General features: G+C 38.2%; 1 protein-coding gene across 1 annotated transcript in view; it reads left to right on the top strand.

The window, feature by feature from the left end:
* Positions 1-866: 866 nt before the first annotated feature.
* Positions 867-19,233, top strand: part of GNA14 (G protein subunit alpha 14) — an 85,239-nt gene continuing 66,872 nt past the window's right edge. The window contains exon 1 of the mRNA XM_085313540.1: positions 867-1,197. Within this exon, the coding sequence (XP_085169666.1) occupies positions 1,077-1,197 (121 nt within the window). The 5' untranslated portion in view covers positions 867-1,076. The remainder of the gene's footprint in view (positions 1,198-19,233) is intronic.

The following is a 19,233-nucleotide window of genomic DNA, read 5'->3' on the forward strand; positions in this document are numbered from 1 at the left end:
CTTGTGTTAATGCTTTAGACCTGCACAGAAACATACTAATTTTACTACTGCAGACAAAACTTGGGCTGTAAGAGATTTCCCAAGATTATATTCCTTATAAAATATAAACTCACGTTTGTAGAACTAAACATTATRTGAAGCAAGGAGAGAAATACAGCTAACTCAGAATACCTCCAAAATGAAGAGCTGTAACCAACACCAAGATCTTTCCTTTTCTGGGCTTTCATCTGCGTTGAGAAGAAGTGGGAAGATCAATCCCTAAATACCCAATTTGACAACGCTGACCAGTTTTAAATGAATACCTTAACGCTGTCTTCAAAAGGTAGGAGAACCAGCGTCGGGCTCAAACCTTCCGTTACCAGCGCGCAAGTGCCCACGCCGCTCTCCCAGGGCAGCGGCCGGCGGCCGTTGGGGAGTGCGCGGGCAGCCGTTGGCGGGGGCACGGACGGCCGTTGGGGAGCGCGCGGGCGGCCGTTGGGGGGGGGGCACGGACGGCCGTTGGGGAGCGCGCGGGCGGCCGTTGGGGGGGGGGCACGGACGGCCGTTGGGGAGCGCGCGGGCGGCCGTTGGGGGGGGGCACGGACGGCCGTTGGGGGGGGGGGCGCGGGCGGCCGCCCCGCTCTGCCCCCCGGCCCCACAGGGCAGCGGGGGAAGCCAAGCTCCCCTCAGCTTTCGCCCATGCGTGTGGTGTTTTGTGCGGTTCCCGCCCGCCGCCGCTTTTCTCCCCCTGCCGGGCCAGCAGCCAGCTCCGGGGGCAGCTGTGTCAGCGCGTCGCAGCCTACGACACTGCCACCTTCCTCCCCGCCGGGGTGGAAGCGCTGTGGGAGGACCGCGGCCACCACAGCCCCGCCGCGCCTGCAACCATCAGCAGGCGGGAGGGGGCGGGCCTCGGCAGAGGCTCGCACCTGCCTGCCCCCCGCCCGCCGCGGGAGCCGAGCCGAGCCGAAGCGACATCCCGTTGGCTGGGGCACCCTGCTCCCTTGGGGGCCGGGCGGCGGCCCCTGGCCGCGCCGCGCCGCGGGGGGAAGGTCTCCCTACGCCTCCCCTGTGGCGGCGGGAGCGGCGCGCCGCGGGCCATGGCCGGCTGCTGCCTCTCCGCCGAGGAGAAGGAGTCGCAGCGCATCAGCGCCGAGATCGAGAGGCAGCTGCGTCGCGACAAGCGCGATGCTCGCCGCGAACTGAAGCTGCTGCTGCTGGGTGAGTGCGGGCCGCCGCCCGGCAGGTTTCCTCACGTTTTTTTCTATCGTCGGCACAGGCGCGGGTACAGCAGAGATTAAAATACCAACCGCTGCCAGCGCCTCCGCCCTGGGCAGCCGCTGGGCGTTCSCGGTGGTGGTGGACGGTGCTGGCGGTGGGGGAGGCTGCGGCAGGGAGGCGGCCGTGGGCGACTTCGAGTTCAAAGTTTTCACTGCTACTACCATGTATGTACCTGGACTGGAGGTAAATAGAAGGTTTTCCTGTTCCCTGTGGATGTAGTTGCTGCCTGTTTGTTTTTGTTTTTGTTTTTTTGTCCTTGTAGGGAAAAGAAAGAAACTCCAATGCAACAGGCACTTAGAAAGGTGGTAACATTGCTGTCACGCTGTTGTAAAGTGTGCGGACTTAACCTTGCAAGTAGTGAGAGGTTTTGAGTAAATGTTAGCTGCAGACTTGGGAAGCGGCGTGTGCATGTGCCATTCTGGCGCTGGGCCTGTCTCATGTCCAGGAGTGCCCGGTGTCTTGGGCCTTGCAGGTGCTTTGTGCTGGGTTAAAGGCTGGCATGGGAGAGGCAGCGCCAGCCAGCCCAGTGGGGCAAGCGGCTCCCCCATGCCCTCATTTCCAACACCATCCACTCTGCTGTTTTGGTGCAAGCCTGTGCACCAGTGGATGTTCAGCTGCATTGGAGGTGGTGATGGGAGTGGTGGCATGGAAGCTGTCCATGGCTCTGAGCCTTTTGAACCATCCTGGCTCCACGCATACCTACAACAGAGGTCTTGTTGCTCTGGTAGCAACTGGAGGGGAAGCCAAGCCCCCAGAGGTGGCTGGGGGAAAACCTCTGCCACAAACCAGTCAAGATATGAACGCTTACATGACTTACAGGAATAACTTACAGGAAAGTTTCAAACGGTAAGTTTTAAAGGAGACTCMGTAAAACTGTTGATCAAAACCACATTTAAATAAACTGTTCTGAATGTTACATTACACAGTGATATTAATATAAAACAAATTTTAAAGAAGAAAACTGAAAATAGTGACTCACCCTCAGTGGCACATACCTGATTTGCTCCTGCCTTTTTCTATTACCTGTATAGAAATATGTAGTTAGTTGAGCTGACAGTCTAATGTCTATCTTGTGCAAGATTTTGAAGCAAGTAGGAAAATATTTTTGATTTTGTGATCAAAATTTATTCATAAGAAGCAAGACTGCAGGTTTAAAATGTTTCACTGAATCAGTTAGCTTATCTGTGTTGCAGATGTCTTTGAAGATTGAGAAGTAACTTTTATTTACTTTTCTGCTATATAATAGTCTATATTATGCAATTTAAGTGTTACAGTGTTAACTATTTTCGCACTTTCTCTTTTATTTGATTTTGGGATATCACACAGCATGCAATATTGCTTTGCTTTAACTGAAAATGTGGTTTTTAGTTGGAGTGAGTGAGGGGAGGTTTTGTATTCATTCACAGTTCTTAGCAGGAGAATAGGTTAGCATGACTATATGATTTTGGAAACAAACAAAAAACCTCTACAAACTAAAACCCTCATATTAGCATGTATCATTCATATTTTGCCCCATTTAAATCATTATAAAGCATATCCTTTCCAGTGATATACAAGGGCACACAGCTATGAATATTGTATGTTATGTACATTATTGAWAGAATTTTTCTGTTGGACAGGTCAGTCATTTGGAGATAAAGGAGAATATAGAAATAATATTTACTTACATATGGTTTGGGGACAAGCCTAATTTTGGAATCTCTGAACAAGTATTAGCAGACTCTCTGTGTGATTTTAGTAAAAGCTATACCTCTCTGGGAAGGTAAATGGAACGGCAGGCTCTAGTAGGCAAATCCTGAGGTTCTGTCTCTAGATGCTGAATTTACATAGCTTGGTTCTGGAGTCTGGATTTTTCTAACCTGTAAGGTATTTAGATAAAAATATCTTACCTTGCTATCTCAGAGGAATGATTTTAGTTAGCTTAGGGGTTAGGTTTGGTAGAGAAATCATAGCACAATCCCATGTAGCCAAGAAATCAAACTAGGTTATTAGTTTATTTTGAGGCCAAACCTGCCCATTACAATGTTTGAATCCAAATAAGCAACTGCAATGTTGTAACTTTAAAAGCAAAAGTAAGTTTGATTACTGAGTTCATCTATAGGTTCTTGTGCACCATATCGAGCTTTAAAAATACTTTATTTGTTTGTTGTAATACAAAACCATCAAGGAAATCCTTGGGTGGATTGTGCAGCGGTAACACTAATCACTCATACAAAAAGATTCCAAACCTGCCAAATAAGAAAAAGGCACCCAGAGTTTTTCAGAAGTACTCATCTGTGACAGTACTTGCGGATCTTGGGGAAATACCAAGCCTTTCTAAACTTCCCCTTGGCAATAAAAAAGTGAAACTTCCTTCTAAGGTAAGTGTACCATTACCAATGATGGCAGTAGATGCAGTATTGTAAAACAGCTAATTTTTTTTGCCAGTAATGAAAATATTTTCTAGAAYGTGGATGAAACCATGTATGTATATTGCAAATATATGTGTGAAAGCGTAATTTGAATCATATAGTTTCATGATTTCAGTAAAAAGTAAGAATATATCTTCTTGCCATGAATTCATCTAGCTTCCTCCTGCCATCCACAGCACTTTATGGCAAGCTGAGTAGCTTACCTGTGTATTGTATGAGAAACTACTTCCTTTCATTTTCAACTGGCCTCTTCCTGCCTTTATTTAATACCTCTCAATATTTGTTTTGGAAGAGCAGGCAGATTGCCAGTGTCTGTTCACTCTCTTCCATGCCTCTTCTGTTTTTACAGAGCTCTGTTTTGTCCTTTAGTAATCTATTTTTCAGACTGAAACAAATGTTTTTTTCATCATATGCCCACATACATGCATGGTAATAGTGTGCTAATGAAGAGAGGATGATGGAGTTTACTTGGACATCTGAAGTCTACTGCATTAAGAAGTTAATATACAAAGAAATGGCTGATTTTGTTATTTTTGAAAACCACTCACTTTACATTATTGCCCTTTAAAATTCTGTTCCATACTTTCTATCGATTGCATGAGGAGTCTCTTCTTGACAAGGATGGGGTAGATTTTGAAAAAAGTTCGGATTGTTCCATAGTGCTGAGACATTTTGCGGAATGGACCCCATTACAGGTGTCATGTGCTTCTGAAATATGTTTCTCAATACCACAGCTACATGAAAAAGCTTTGCTAGCTAGGTTTAGCTCAGGATCTGAAAATTTCATGCTTTTTTTATGACATTAATAGATGCACTGGTGTTAATGAAGAATCCTCATTAAAAATTTTTAGTTAAAGGGACTTAGTGTTGCTGGTGGATGTGGGCTTTTGAAAAACAAAAGAACTTCTGTGTCTCAGAGGACAGATGCTGTTGTATTCTTTGGTAGGTAGCTTATTTGAGGACGTAAGTGCTTTTAAAAGAAATGCTTAGATTGTAATTGCATGTGAAAATTGACTATAAAACATTTGGAGGGAAGCCATAGGGGAGATAATGCTGCTTCTGAGAGCACCTGGGCAGCAGATTTGAGGGGGGAGAGGTAGCTCAGGTTGTCTTTTGAAGGCTTAGTGAAGGCCTTCTCAAGTGGATTTTTCCCTCTCGCTCTCCCTTGGTCTCGACTTCTCACCTGCATCTTTATAACAGCCGGGGGTGGAGAGGATCACATTTGACAGGCACAGGCACAGCTTCTTGATGAGCCACAGTAAGGTGTAACAATTGTCCTTTCTACAGTTTGTAAAATGCAGAGAGGTTGTGCTATTTAAAGAAATGATATGAAGATGACACACTGTCAGTACATTGCCTTCTTACTGGAAGCAGCAAAATCTCCAACCAGACTACACCGTAGTAACTCCTACTGAAAGAAAATTGCATTTCAGATAGAAGTGCAGTTGTATGCCTTAATTTTCTTTTAAGCATCTGGAGAAATATACATTGATCATGGCATGTGGATTGCATGTGAACCACTTTTTATTTTTCTCCAATTTCAGTCCATACTTTGGCAAGAGAATGTGTAAATAATGCTTATACATTGAGAATGTGATAAAAAGGCTTTATTGAAAGCTCTAGCGGTGTCTGTCATTAGTCTTGCATTTGGCACTTCAGTCACTTAACACTCATCCCATTTAAAGCATCTAAATATTTAAAGCACAAGATTAACACAGGAGGCCTTAAGACTGAATCATAGTTTCAAAGGCAGGAAAGGATTGACCAACCCTGCTTTTTATATTTCTGAGAGAAGTGTCCAGTATGGCTTCTAGCTTCTGTGGGAAGTACTGTGAAGGCTTATCTAATTTGAAGGATGGGACCACAGTCTGCAGTACGTGACTGAATCCTTCCATGGGATTTGCCTTCCCAGTTATGACAAAATGGGTAAAAGACTAAGCTTCTGAACATATTCAGCTACAATCTAGTAATAAATAATCCAATTTTAAATGCTCACTTTTAACTGGGTAGCTGGGCAGCAAAGCATTTTAGTGAACCAGAAACTTCCATGCAGGTTTATGGTGGATAGATGAGCATTTTGTGCTTGTGATATTCACAGTAGTGTGGAGAAACCTCCTGATATCTTTTGTTTCTCTAAAAGAAATCATTAAGTTTTCACAGGAAGCACAGATTAATCTCGCTGAGAATGGGAAAGTTCTAGAAATGGGAAAGTGACAACAAGGCCTTTTTTCTTTTTCAGGGCACTGGACAGGCTGAATAATCATGATTGTAATAAAGTATGACTTACTGTTTTTAAGTAGTGGCATATAAATAAGAAGCCCTTCTGTGATGAAAACAAGTTCAATGTGCACGAGTCATAAGGATATGTAGAAAGGAAGCATATACACATCAATCTAGTGATGGCAGAGTATAAATAAGCCTGAAATAAACACAATATAAGAGTTGCAGCAGCTCTTCTTCTTTGGATATAGTGTAAGATTGCAGAGGCAAGTCTGGGCATCTAGATGGAACAGTATCTCTTTTCCCTAAACAAAGGGCAGTTCGTGCTGGTTGGTCAGTTTTCCACGGCAGCTGGCTGTAACTGGGTCATACTTTTCAGCAACTTTCTTGCTCTTCCATTTGCAAGATGATTTTTTTTTTTGTATAATTTTTATTACTGTCCATAATCAGATCTATCCATTCAGAATGGCTGGTGAGAAGCTTAAGGGCTGAGACTAAGTTAATCAGTGAGAGTGACTGTACCTGAGACCCTGCAGGTGCCTTCATGTAGTGCTGCAGGGCACAGTCAAGGCTTCGTAATCTGTGGAACTCAGTTCTTAATCGCAAATACAGATATGAGACACAGCCCTGTGGGTCTCAGTTCCTCACTGAAGTGGCAATAATGGCTCTTGGGTTGTCTTTCAAAGATAAGTAGGCTAGAAGAGGGAGCATTTGTACGCTGTGTTGTGAGGGCAAATTTAATACTACGATTTTTTTTTCTCCTTGTTGTGTAATACTGGTGATTCCTTGCTTTACTTGCAGCCTACCCGAGCTATCTGTGCTATTTACTATGTCTGTATTGATACAGACTGGCCTTGGTGAGCAGATTGTATATAAAACTGAGTCTGTCTACTTGTGGATCTGGTAAATGTGTTCTTTTTCTTTCCTAGCTTTGTGAAAATTAATTCCAAGAAGGTGTAGTGTATGGCTCAAATTTGAATGGATGTAAAGAGAGGAGGCTCTCTCATTTTGAAGAATAATCCTCTTTTATGTAGGTTGTTAGTTGCTGTTGTTAATTTTGTTTGTTTTGTTAACTTGCTAAGAGAGGCTTTCTGAAATCAGCTCTCTAGAGAAAACTGATGTAATGAGTAAGTGCTGGATATACCTTAATTCCTGGGTGGGTACTGCAGTTYTTGAGAATGAATGAGATAATCTGTCTCTTTAGAAGCTAAAGTGAAGAAAATACTGTACATAAATAAATTTTAATAGCTGCAGGCTTTGCCATGGGGGGCAGTTGTAAAATATTCACAAACTATTTGGATTGTGCATGCCTGATCTTCATGCTTGTGGAACGTGGAGCCCAGCGATCATGTAAAGGCCTTTAAGAACAGCTCTATCAGTGTACAAGGACACTTCATTCTTAATTATTACTGAATCACAGTTTGCATAATTGGATCACTGTGACATCATTCTATGATGTAAAAAGTTTGGAGTGTGCTTTAATATAGAGAACCTGCTTTTGCAGGGTTGAGGATAGACTGACCCCTGGATAAACCTCCTGGCTGGTAAGGACAATTATTTAATTTGGAGTGACTAACTCAGACCTTTACTTAGATTTTTATCGATCAGTATGTGTATCAGGACATAATTTTGGTTGAATTGGATTTTATTTCCTGGAAAGATATGTTAAAGATTTCAAAGGGTAAGTCATGAATTTTCCCTGTGTGCCTTTTGATTAAAACAGCCTTTCCTGTTCTTTGAATAGAACAGTGTAAATATTGCTCTTGAGATTTCCATTATGCAATTCTGAACATTTTAAGGATTATATTAAGATAACATTCCTTTGCTTGGAAGTTCAGCAGAGTGATCATTAAACGCTGGTGCTTTGTGCCAAAAGCTTCTTTTGTCTTCACTGGGTGTTAGTTGAAAATGCCATTTGTTGTTTTCCAACTCTAGTATATTCTGTGCTTCATTTGGGGTGAATTTAATTGTTGCATTTCTAGGTGATGCACCATTGTAAAAACATGAAAGAATTTGTTTGAGTTATTCAAACAGGTGGCACTTCCTGGCAACTAGTAATAGTTATCATAGGATTTAGCRCACACAATGTTGTGAGGAGGAAAGGATCAGAGGGCTTTGTTTTGTGTGTGTATGTGTCACCCATGAAGCATTACTTGGGAAGGTGAGAGATWGGGACTGAGGAGAAGAACATGTGGTTTGTTGAGAAAGTTGGTTACCTCAGAGGTCCCCAAAGGCATTCAACTGAAAGGAATAATGTGACATCTCTGCAGTTTTTCTGTAAGGTAGCATCTTAGTGCTAGTTGTTTTGTCTTTTGGAAGATAATTGAATATTTTTCTTGTTTCATCTCATCTGGTTTTGTTTGCAAAGTAAATACTACCATAACTTTTAGGACAAATCTTGAATTTTCTGAAATGGTATAGTTGTTCTTAAAAGGGAATTTAATGAATAGTATAATGTAGTTATCTTTAGTCTTCAAAAAAGAGTTTAAAAATGAACAATTAAWTTTTTATGATAATGCTATTAAATTTTCAATCTTCTGCTAACTGCTGAGGGATTCTTGTTAGTGGTTATAAAGCTAGCAAATTATTTTCTTCTACTATATTTGCATATTTGTTCTTCATATAAGCTACTGTCCATGCCTAATATTTCCTCCTACCAGTAGGAAAAAAGTAAATTAAGTATTATATCTTTCTGATTGGAAACTGAAATACAAGGCCTCAATTAAAATAAGTCCTCAGGATTCAACAGCTACCCTTTTATTCCAAAGACACCATGTGAAGCGTTGTGCATGAGCTAAAGAAAATGAGCATGGGAGCTGGTATGTTGCAGGCTTTGCTTTTGAAGTACCAAGGAATTCCAGCTTACAAAGGATGCCTGACTCTTGTTTAAATTTTTCTCTGAGCAACCATGGCTAGGTGAACTGTGTAATACCTTGCTTGTCTGCACAACCCAAAACCTCCGTTTTATTTAACTCATCCTGATTCGTATAGTCTTGCCTATGGCTTCAATGTTGTTGCACAAAAACTTCTCGATGTATGGCATTTTTAACTGTTCAAATATATTAATAAATGATCCTGTGGTATCATGACTGCATTTTTTGCTCAAGTAGTTTATCTAGATCTGATAACCTGATCTACATTTTTTTTTCATGACCTGCATAATGTGTATCTAGCTTACTAGCTTCCCTTTTCTTCTCAGAATAACTTGCTGTAAACAAAAGCAGCTGCAGAAGGCATGGACTGCTGTATGTTGTTCCTTTACCTTGTTTTTGTGGTTTAAGGGTGTATATAGCACATCCTAATGCTACTATTAAATATACTTTTTTTGCCCCTCCCCCCTGAATTAGCAAAGTTTGTCATATATCACCAAGTCATTTTCATCACATAAATAGAACAAATGTTGATTTTATGTCTAGCAAGTGGCAATCRAAGACAGATTGCTACTTGGCTTCCATCTGAGTGTAAGAATCATATAAAACCACTATTAGTTTTCGTCCTTCTTAATTTGTAAGAGCAGATGGTCAATTTGAACAAATAAGTGCTTCTTAAAGAGCATTCTAGTTGTGAAGAGCAAAACATGAAACCCAAATATTGTCCTGAGAAAAAGCTTATGTCCAGGTTATGCAGTGGAATAGTAAATATAGGCCTTGGTTATGTTTTCCCTTCTACTTTTCAGTACTACTTTTTTTCTGTAAATCAATTCCAGATCTAATTATTTCCTACACTGAGGAAAGCAAGATAAATTTTCATGAGTAGTAGTATACAAACTGTTGCCTCAAGAGCTGTTTGTTTAAAATGCACCTTCAAAGCACTTAAGATTGAATTTGCCATTCCCTAGCTTTGTAAATGTACTTTGTTTAAGTATTTAATCTCTTTAATGTGGATAGTCATCTAAGCATGTGCCTTCATTTACAAACATCAAAAAGAGATCAAAAGTCACTTGGAATTTGTTTTTCAAAGGATGCAGATATAACTTTCTTTGCATATGAAATACATGTTGTATTATCCAACATGCTGGAAACTAATCTAGGCTATGTTATATTCTTCTGGCTTCAGTTTGTTTTAATGTATTTATGTACTCCTTCTTTTTTCTTTAGAATTTAAGTCCTTTAAACTTAAAAAATGCAGCATGTAACTACTTTTACAAAGTATGTTTTTGGATCAATATCATTGAAAAAAAGTTTTGGAAAATGTCTTTTACTGTCATTGGTCAGGTGCCAAGTATTTCTAATTGCAGTATTTCACAAATTGGTATGAGTATTTTCTCCTTTAGTAGTATTAAGAGTTGTTTATTGTTTTATAGAGAATGTTCAACTTGCCAAAAAGCTTGTAAGCTAAGTGGTATAATTGTTTGTAAGCAGGAGCGCTGAAAAAACTTACTTGAAATGTGCTTTTGGATTGCTGTTCAGAATGCTTAACTTTTAGCTTAATGTGTAATATTGTGCAGGTTGCCATTAGCAATATACTAAAAAATCTGATTCAAGTAATTAAGATCTGATTCAATCTAATTACAATGAAGTGCATAAGAATTCAGAGAAACAGCAAGTAATCCATTTTGACTAAGTATTTTCTCATCTTTAGTTGGTAGCTTGATCAAGCCTGTGGTTTAAAGGGCTCTGAAGAAAGATTTTGATTTCTGTGCTTAGAAGATGAGAGAGGAGAGAAAAAAAGTAAGATTAGGCCCTGTTCCCATCACTGAAATTTCCATTCCCTGTGTTAATATTTAATAACTGAAACTAGCAGTGGCTCACAGACTTTTCGGKTTATTTCTTTTTATCTTTCTGTGCTAAGCAGCCTTTGAGCTTTCTTACATGTTAGTACTTCTCTGTACTTACTGTGCCTGTCTTCAGCTCTCCTGTACATATAAAATAGCATGTAAATTTAGGTAAAGATTTTGCAGATAGGACTTCTTTTGGAGTATTTCCTAAAAAAGTAAGCTAACTTTTCAGTAAGATTAGCAGAGTATTCTTTTCTACCTTTGCCTGATTCCACTTCTCAGATATATTACTTGAAGTTTGACTGTTGACTAGATCTCTTTTTCTTTTTTAAAATTGGGACAGTAATCTGTTTTCTCTTTGACATGTTATGTCTTGTGAAGTGTTCCACCAATTCCTGTGGAAAGCAATTTGAAATGTCAGTGCTAAAAGTGCTATAAACTATCCTTGAAAAATGGAAGTGTCAGCATATGGCAGCCTGTTACRAAAAAAATGTAAAATTTGAGAGTTTATTTAGATTAGAATCATAGAATGGTATTATAATTTCTTGGACATTCCAGTTTCTGCTGTTACGTAGTTAACACACTAATAATAACTACAGCATTGGAAATTTTGAACTAATTTTTCCATCAGTTAATAGTTGGAAATCTTTCACTGAAAAAGGAGGTGAAAACAGAACACAAAGAAGGAGCACCTGCCACTTAAAACTTGTATATTTAAAGCAAGTATTATTAATAGCAGTATAAAGACAATGTTAAGTGTTAAAAAGAACTTCTGCAGTTTTAGTCTTAGTGCAGCAATGCTGCTTAGCACAGCCATGTTGATGTTTCAAATATATTAAAGGTGCATTTTTGTGCAAAAAAGAAGGGGAAAGAAACACAATTTGATATTATGTTTAATATCTTCTTTCTCTTATGTTTTGTATTAGGAAGATTAAATTTGAGGCCTCTTTAACTCAAGTGATAGCAGCAATTAGATACACTGCATTTTCAAAAAATCGAAAAGAAAGAAAGAAAACAGCCAACCTCATTAGCTGTGCTTTTATCATTGTTTTGTCCAATGTATTTTTAAAAAAGGTGTCCTTTTCTGATTGACTGAATAGTCACTACTTTGTACATTTCTTCTAATATGTGTACTCTTCTAACAGACTCATCATATGAAATAACACAGAGATAATTGACTCTATCTCAAGATAGCTTTCTATACTATAAATAGGAAAATGTCCTGTACTTGGAAATAAATGCTTCTCTTCCACCCCGCCCTGGAAGCTGAAGAGAGGGATTTTTGCTCTCTCAACATAGTATCTTCTGCTGCTAGCGGTGGTGACTGCAGTGAATATTTTACATTAAATTTGTATTGATTTGCTTCAAATTTATTTATACTGGTCATGTTTAACCTGGCATTTTATAAGCCAAAGATTATAGTTAAGAAAAAACCGTAATAAGAATTAAGTTTTACAGCTTTAGTAGAAATTAACTGTGTTTTGTGTTTTCTTTTAACTAGAGACAACAATATTTTGGGTGTAGTATAATGTGGGAGATGATACTGTCTATTATAGTGCATGCACACTCACTTTCAGGTTTCAAGCACTGGTATTCTTTCTGCAGGCATAGACTGCTCAGCGCATAATGCAGGATTCTCATTTAGAATTTATCATTTCTGTATGTTTAAGATTTTAGGATGTTGCATGTTCCACTAGTGCAGGAAAGCAGATCTTCCCAAAATCTTTGTGCTCTGTGGCAGTACTATTGTTTGTGGATTTCTTTTATCTCACCATTCTGGAATCTAATGTTTACTGTGCGTGTATTAGGAAGCTGGAGTAACTTAGAGAATTCTTTTTCAAGACAGTATTCCAGCTTTCTAAGAGAAAATTGAGTCTATTTGTAATGAGCCCTAGATATGAATTAAATGAACTTTAAGAATACACTGAGATAGTTTATCACTTAGATACTGTTGGATCAGTCAGTTAAAATGTTACTTAGAACTGGAAAAATCACTTCTGCTATGAGAGTATGAGTTTAATGATGAGACWTTTTTAATACTGAGCTCAAGCTGAATTACCTTATTGAAGATACAGTTTACCTTCATTTACAGTGTAAAACTGAAGGTATTCTTTGAAAGATAGAATTCTTTTAAAATGACATTTAGATGAAAGGAAGGCTGGGTTTCAGAATGTGTTGTTCCACTGCTAGTCCCAGTCTTCTCTAATTAATTTATTTTAAATGTGATTGTTTCTCCTAGTGCTTTTACTTGTGCTTATCTTTTGCTGAAAAAGCTTTAGAACTTTATTCGGTGTTTTGGAAATATCTGTTGTTAGTCACTGGTTGGGAATTACATGAAATGACAACTGACAAGCAAAATATTTAAGTGAAAAAAATCTATGGCATAAAATGTCTTTTTTTTTCTTTTAACCTAAAGTACAATACTCTTCAGACTTATATATTTCCAAGGTATTTGTGCAATGTGTTTATTCCTAATCATGAAGATGTTTTAAAGGCAAATAAGTTTCCAACCTGACATATTTTTTGTAGGAAAGACCGAACAATTCATTTTAGTGTGTAGAACTTGTCCATTTCATAATTTTTAGCTTTCTCTTTGAAATGAAAATGTGTTTCACATAAAAACTTGGCATTCATTATCCAAGCAGAAAGCCTTTATGCTTAAATGTTTGGTTTTTTGTTACTTCACAATCTTAAAGCCACATGTCAGCCTGTTACTTCTTATGTAGTACCTTTTGTAATATCTGGGGTTATAACTTCTGCAGCAGGAACAAGCATCTCTTATTTGGCAAACACATAAGAGTCCTAGTATCTGGCTGAAGTTCTTAAATGCTAGCATGATCAACATCAAAATAAGGAACTTCCAGACCTGTGTTAGGGAAGAGCTGTTGCCAATTGCCTGCTGCAAAGTTGCCAAACTTTTTCTCTGCATGTATGTTAATATGCTGTAGTTTTCCCTCTTTGTCGGTCACAACTCAGTATGAATCCTGTCAGGATAAAATCAAAGTTTATTTCACTGAGAATTTTCATCAGTTATTAAACAAAAGATTTTCAAAATTTTCAATTGTCTAGTCATTCTAATTCTTTCTAGTGCTCTGCCTGCCAATTTTCACAATATGCGTGCACAGTTACATCTCATTTCAACTATATCAGCAGATTGTTGTGGAATGATGCCCAAAAAATCTTGTTGAGATTACTGAGAGAATCACGAAAGGAAAGTAATAGGCTGTTTAAAGATACCGCAGATCTGAACACTGATAATGTGTTTTGGGGATTAAATGTGCAGTAATTTCCAAAAGCAAAGGAATTGAGGCCCTGTAAAATCTGGGGATGGCAGTACATTCAGATACATACTATCCTGTTAAAATTTCAGAGAGAGGGCGAGAGAGAGGGAAAGAGAGAGGAAAAGAGAGATTTCAAACCTTTGTACTTGCATCAAAATTACTAACAAACTTCAGTAAAATGAGATAAGCACAATTCTTGTGGATTTAGAAATGTATCTTCTAGCAGGCTTAGTGAATGTCATAGGAATTTAGGTGATCAGGTAATATAAGAGCTTTCTGAAAATGTTACCTACTCATGTCAAGTCACTCCACGGCAACAATTTTACTTTAACATGTATATTAAAAAAAATCAGATATATTTTTAAAGGATAGCAGTTTTTTATACAATGATTTTAATGTATAACAAAGTAGTCCATTTTTGTCATCAATGCAAGTATGCTATCTTGTAATTTTAAAGTCCATGCAGCAGAAATGTCTTTTCATGAGATACACTTATCTCTGTAAAAATAGAAATGTTTAGTTTTAATTTTGAAATTKTTATTTTATTTTGCAGTAGTCTAACATCTCCATTTTCTTCTTTTTTTTAATCAATCCAGTCTCCAGCAACATTTAATTTAGTAATACCTGACACTTTAGATCCTGCAGTCCTCATCATCTGATTGTTTTTAATACCCAGATGTTTGAAAATTGTGGTATAAGCACTGAGAATGATAAACAAGGGATTCTTTTTTTGAGATTGCATGTTACACAAGTTTTTAATTTGGATATTTGTGGAGAGAGCTGGTACTCTCTGAAATGTAGACTAACTGGAGCAACCTATTTCATATTTGCAGTCTTTCTATTGCAAACTGTATATTTCATATATTTCACACTTGAGCTTGTATTTTAGGTGAAAGCTATACACAGATTAAATATGAAATTATATTTCTGGTATACTGACAACTTAAGTGAGATTAAGCAGCAGGGGAATAGTGGTATAGTATTTCACTGACATGTATTCTTGATTCGAATATTGTGAAATTATGAGCTGTGAAACTGGATGGGACTGGTGGATTGTGTACTGATACTTTAGCATCCAACATTAGGAATGTGGAGTTGTCTAATATTTTCCTGCTTTGGAACAGATCAGATATATCCCTTATCACTTTTTGGGAAAATACAGAACATATGACCAAATATATTGTTGTGTCAGTCTACGTTTTGATATTATTTTTGAAAAGAGTTACTGGATATTTTGTTGCTCAGCAATTTTTCTACTAGTAACATCTGCTGTAACCATACTGTGGTCTTGATCATTTGACAGTCTTGGTTAGAGCCAATCCAGAGGAGATTCTTAAGTGAATTTAACCTTAACTGCATAATTTATTTAAGTATTCATCTAACACATGTTAAAGCAATTAAATGACTTCCACTGTATTTAGTGCATTTTGGACTTAGTAGTTAGGGATTGCTCCCTATGTGTTTTACTACTATTTTTCTGGTTGTCTAGAAATAATGAAGATTCATTCTGTCAGAATCTTACCATTCCAATAGAAAATGAGGAACAAATATATGTGTGGCTGTATGTTTTAAGAAAATAAGTATTCTTTTACTAGTATGTACCACAGTAAGTAGTTTGTCAGCAAAAGCTTTGTAAAATTTTTCTGTCTATGAGCTAGCATTAGCTGTATTCACATGTGCARTCTGGGCAGATGTTTGGTGGTATTTTTTCATGGTCTTATATTACAAGTATTTAATTCAAAAATTATAATTATTGAAAAGACTTTTTGTAACAATAAAAATATTCTCATAAACTGTAATAAAGGCTGTTTTGATTAAATGAGATAGTCAGCATTCAGGCTACTCAAAAGCTTCCAAAATCCTTGCCTTGAACTGAAGAATTTCTATGATTTGTCTCAAAATGCTTTCAGTTGATTGCCTTTTGAACTGGCTGCTCTTTTCTTGCACCTGTTTTCTGACAGGCYACCATTTCTGTTTCTGCTTCCTTGGCAAAGGACTGCAGAAGTAATCTTTACTAAATGTCTTCTGTTCCTTAAGTTGTTGCCTGGCCATTTGTCTATTCCTTCTGGGGCTAGAGTAGGATCTTACAATTGTTTCTTGGCTGCTGTGTGTAATCTGTTCAGAAGATTAGCTGTGGAATTGTTACATGCAGCAGCAGGGTGCCTGTATGGATCTGGAGACAATGTTTTTCTTCGCTGCAAATCACAGTCTCTAGATCATAAGTAGTAGTCATTTCCTAAGGAGTAAAACTGCATTTCAAGAACACTGGTTTATTTTCCTGTTTTTCTGTTTAATATAATCCATTAGGCTGAGCTCAGTTTAATGTAACAACCACAGGAACCCAATTATTAATAAGTTYACCTGTGTTTATGTTCTTTGGGGGCCCAGATATAAAATACAATTCTTCCTATTAACTCTCTTAATTTTGGAGATGGGAGTGAGAGGAGGAGGAGCTGATACTCTGCCCTTTGAATTCAAATAGTAATAACTGCTTTCTTTTCAGGTTACAATGTATTTGACTAAGCTTATGTCCCCAAATCCTGTTTGGTTTTCCTCCAAATATCCAATATATATGGATATATATTACCGTATTTCAAATATTGTGTGTTAGTGAAGTCAATCATCTTTTAAATCCATTACAGAATTTGTAATAGTTTCCTCTTAAACTTAAAATCTTTTGAGAATTTCTTCAGCTGCCTCAGCACCCAGAAAACACTTCCCTTCATTCTTCACAATTCTATCTTGTGTCTAAGGTGTATGTTAGCACAACACCTGCTATCATGCCTGCAATATTAATCTCACTGTTTAAATAACAAATACAAGTGTACTACAAGGAATTATAGCTATTAAACTAAACTTTAGAAGGGTTCAGTACTATTAACTCTTTGCTGGCTCTTATTTATGTTCTTAGCATTGAACAGTTATCTTAGTTACATCTTACCAGATCCTGCCTTCTTTGAGAACTGGCAATAATTGTAGGTTCAAAACCTGTTTAGAATCTACAGTTCAGTTTCATTTTGAATTGAAAACATACTGGATAAGTATGTGCTTGATGTTAGCAACAGTGGAGACTGGAATAAGCACAAAGGAAAACTTAATACTGAAGGAGGGATGCTATATATTAATTGAATGGGTACAAGTGTTATGTAATTTGACACCTGAATTTAGTGATCAAATGGCCATTGTAATGTCTATTGAGATAAAAAATTTTGTAAGAAATGGTAATAAGCGATTTCAGGTAGCTGGACAGTCACGAACTGGCATATGGTTTGAGCCCTTTAAAGAAGTCAGATTCGTTGTCAAGGAATTACGATAGCAAATGATTGTGGAAAATGTCATATCTGCTTGACACCTGTGTGCCCTCTGAGCTTCAAGGAAGGACTATATGGCCTCATTCAATGAAGAATAGCTAGGAACTGGTTGCATTGAGTAAAACATATCGTTTTGGACCTCATCTGCTGCAATGCTGATGTTTTTSAACTTGATTAGTTAGAGACAGTGGTGGGGTAATTTGGGGATGAGAATAAAAGTTTTGGTCTTGAATCTTGGTGTTTTGAAGATATAGACAATAGGTTGGGCATTAATTTTCCCGAGAATCAAATTTATTTTCTGATGCTTTATTGGTAACAAAAATAGGGAAGAGGTGATTTTTGMTAGCCTAACCTTACAGAAAAAGAAGGCATTACAAAATAGACCGTTGTGTGCGTGTGTGTGTAAAATCTACAGTCCAAGTAGTTTAAGTTTTGGTGGTAAATAGAGTTGGATGCACAGGAGCTGTGCTTTGACCCCACTCCAGCCTCTTGGGAGTCCCTCTTTATTTAGTTGTCCCCCAGAGCCAAGGAGGACTGACAAAATTCAGGTCTCTTGTCCTCTTTGTGATCCAAAAGGCCTGTTCAAACTCATTATTATTTTAGCTCAATAGAAGCTTTATATGAAGTATTCCTGCTTCTGGGGACTGGGTCTCCTAGAACTATAGTCACAGTTCGTGACTGTCCAGCTACCTGAAATCGCTTATTACCATTTCTTACAAAATTTTTTATCTCAATAGACATTACAATGGCCATTTGATCACTAAATTCAGGTGTCAAATTACATAACACTTGTACCCATTCAATTAATATATAGCATCCCTCCTTCAGTATTAAGTTTTCCTTTGTGCTTATTCCATACCACACTGTTAGGTTATTTTGGGGTTGTGTTTTTATCCAGTCAGTCGTGGAATCATAGAATTGCTGAGGTTGAGAGGGACATCTGGAGATCACCTAGTCAACCCCCTGCTCCAAGAGGTTCAGCTAGAGTAAATTGCACCTGACTCTGCCCTTGAAGGCCCGTTGCTGGCTGCTAGTCAACTTGCTCTTTACCAGGRCCTCCAGATCCTTCTCTACAGAGCTGTTCTGCAGCTGTTTGTCCTGCAGCCTGTCTGGCTGCCTAGGGTTATTCCTCCCTAGAGACAGGACTTGGTATTCCCCCATGTTAAACTTCATGAAATTGCTGTTGAATCGTTTCCCCAGCTTGTTGGTCCCTCTCTACAGCAGAACAACCATCTGCTTTCCAGCACCACCACTTTCCAAATTGTAGTTCCCTCATGGATATGAGGTAGAATTGCTAGTCATGTTTAACAGACAGAACTTTTTTTCAGGTAAACTTCAACAAGAATGAGGTCTGTGCTATCCTGTTCAACATTGGTGAATGTAAACTTTGAGAGAGGCTTTCCCCCCTTCCTGCAGGCACTGCTGTCAGTAGTACTTGTAAAAACTAATCACTAGTAACGCTACAGCAAACAACTTTATCATGAACAGATGGCAAGGTGCTGTTCTTGAAAGATTACAGAAGCCTTAATGGAGAACTGTAGCAAGAAAACCTGCCAACTGGTGAGTTTTAACATAAAGTAAGAGACAAAGAAGTGTATCTTACATAATACAAAAAAGTCTTTTCTCTAGAAAACTTAATTTTTCATAGAGAAAAGCATCCACAGATGTCATGCTTACTTGAGCCAGAATTATCAACTAACCAAATTCAGTGAGGTATGATTTTTAAAACATTTTATTTTTAGGTAGGCTGTTGGAACAAGCTTTCAAGAAAATAGCTTTTAAGATAACAAGGAAGGTAATTGCTTCAGTGTCACTTGGATGAAAACTTTTATGTGTTCACAGGAACTATGCATACTCGAATTCGGGCTGTGTATCAGGGAATATCACTGTAGTGACATCAAACTGACAAGAAGAGAGAGAGAATCTACTGAAGTTTTGTTTTGTTTTATTTTTTTTTTTAAGTAAAGTCATCTGAGTGCTTGTGTGGGTTCATGTCCTGTTTGCCTATGCAGTCCATGACTGACAGCTTTCTGAAT

Source organism: Rhea americana, unplaced genomic scaffold (genome assembly GCF_003343005.1).
Source record: "Rhea americana isolate MKP2758 unplaced genomic scaffold, rheAme1 scaffold_11, whole genome shotgun sequence".
NCBI lineage: Eukaryota > Metazoa > Chordata > Aves > Rheiformes > Rheidae > Rhea > Rhea americana.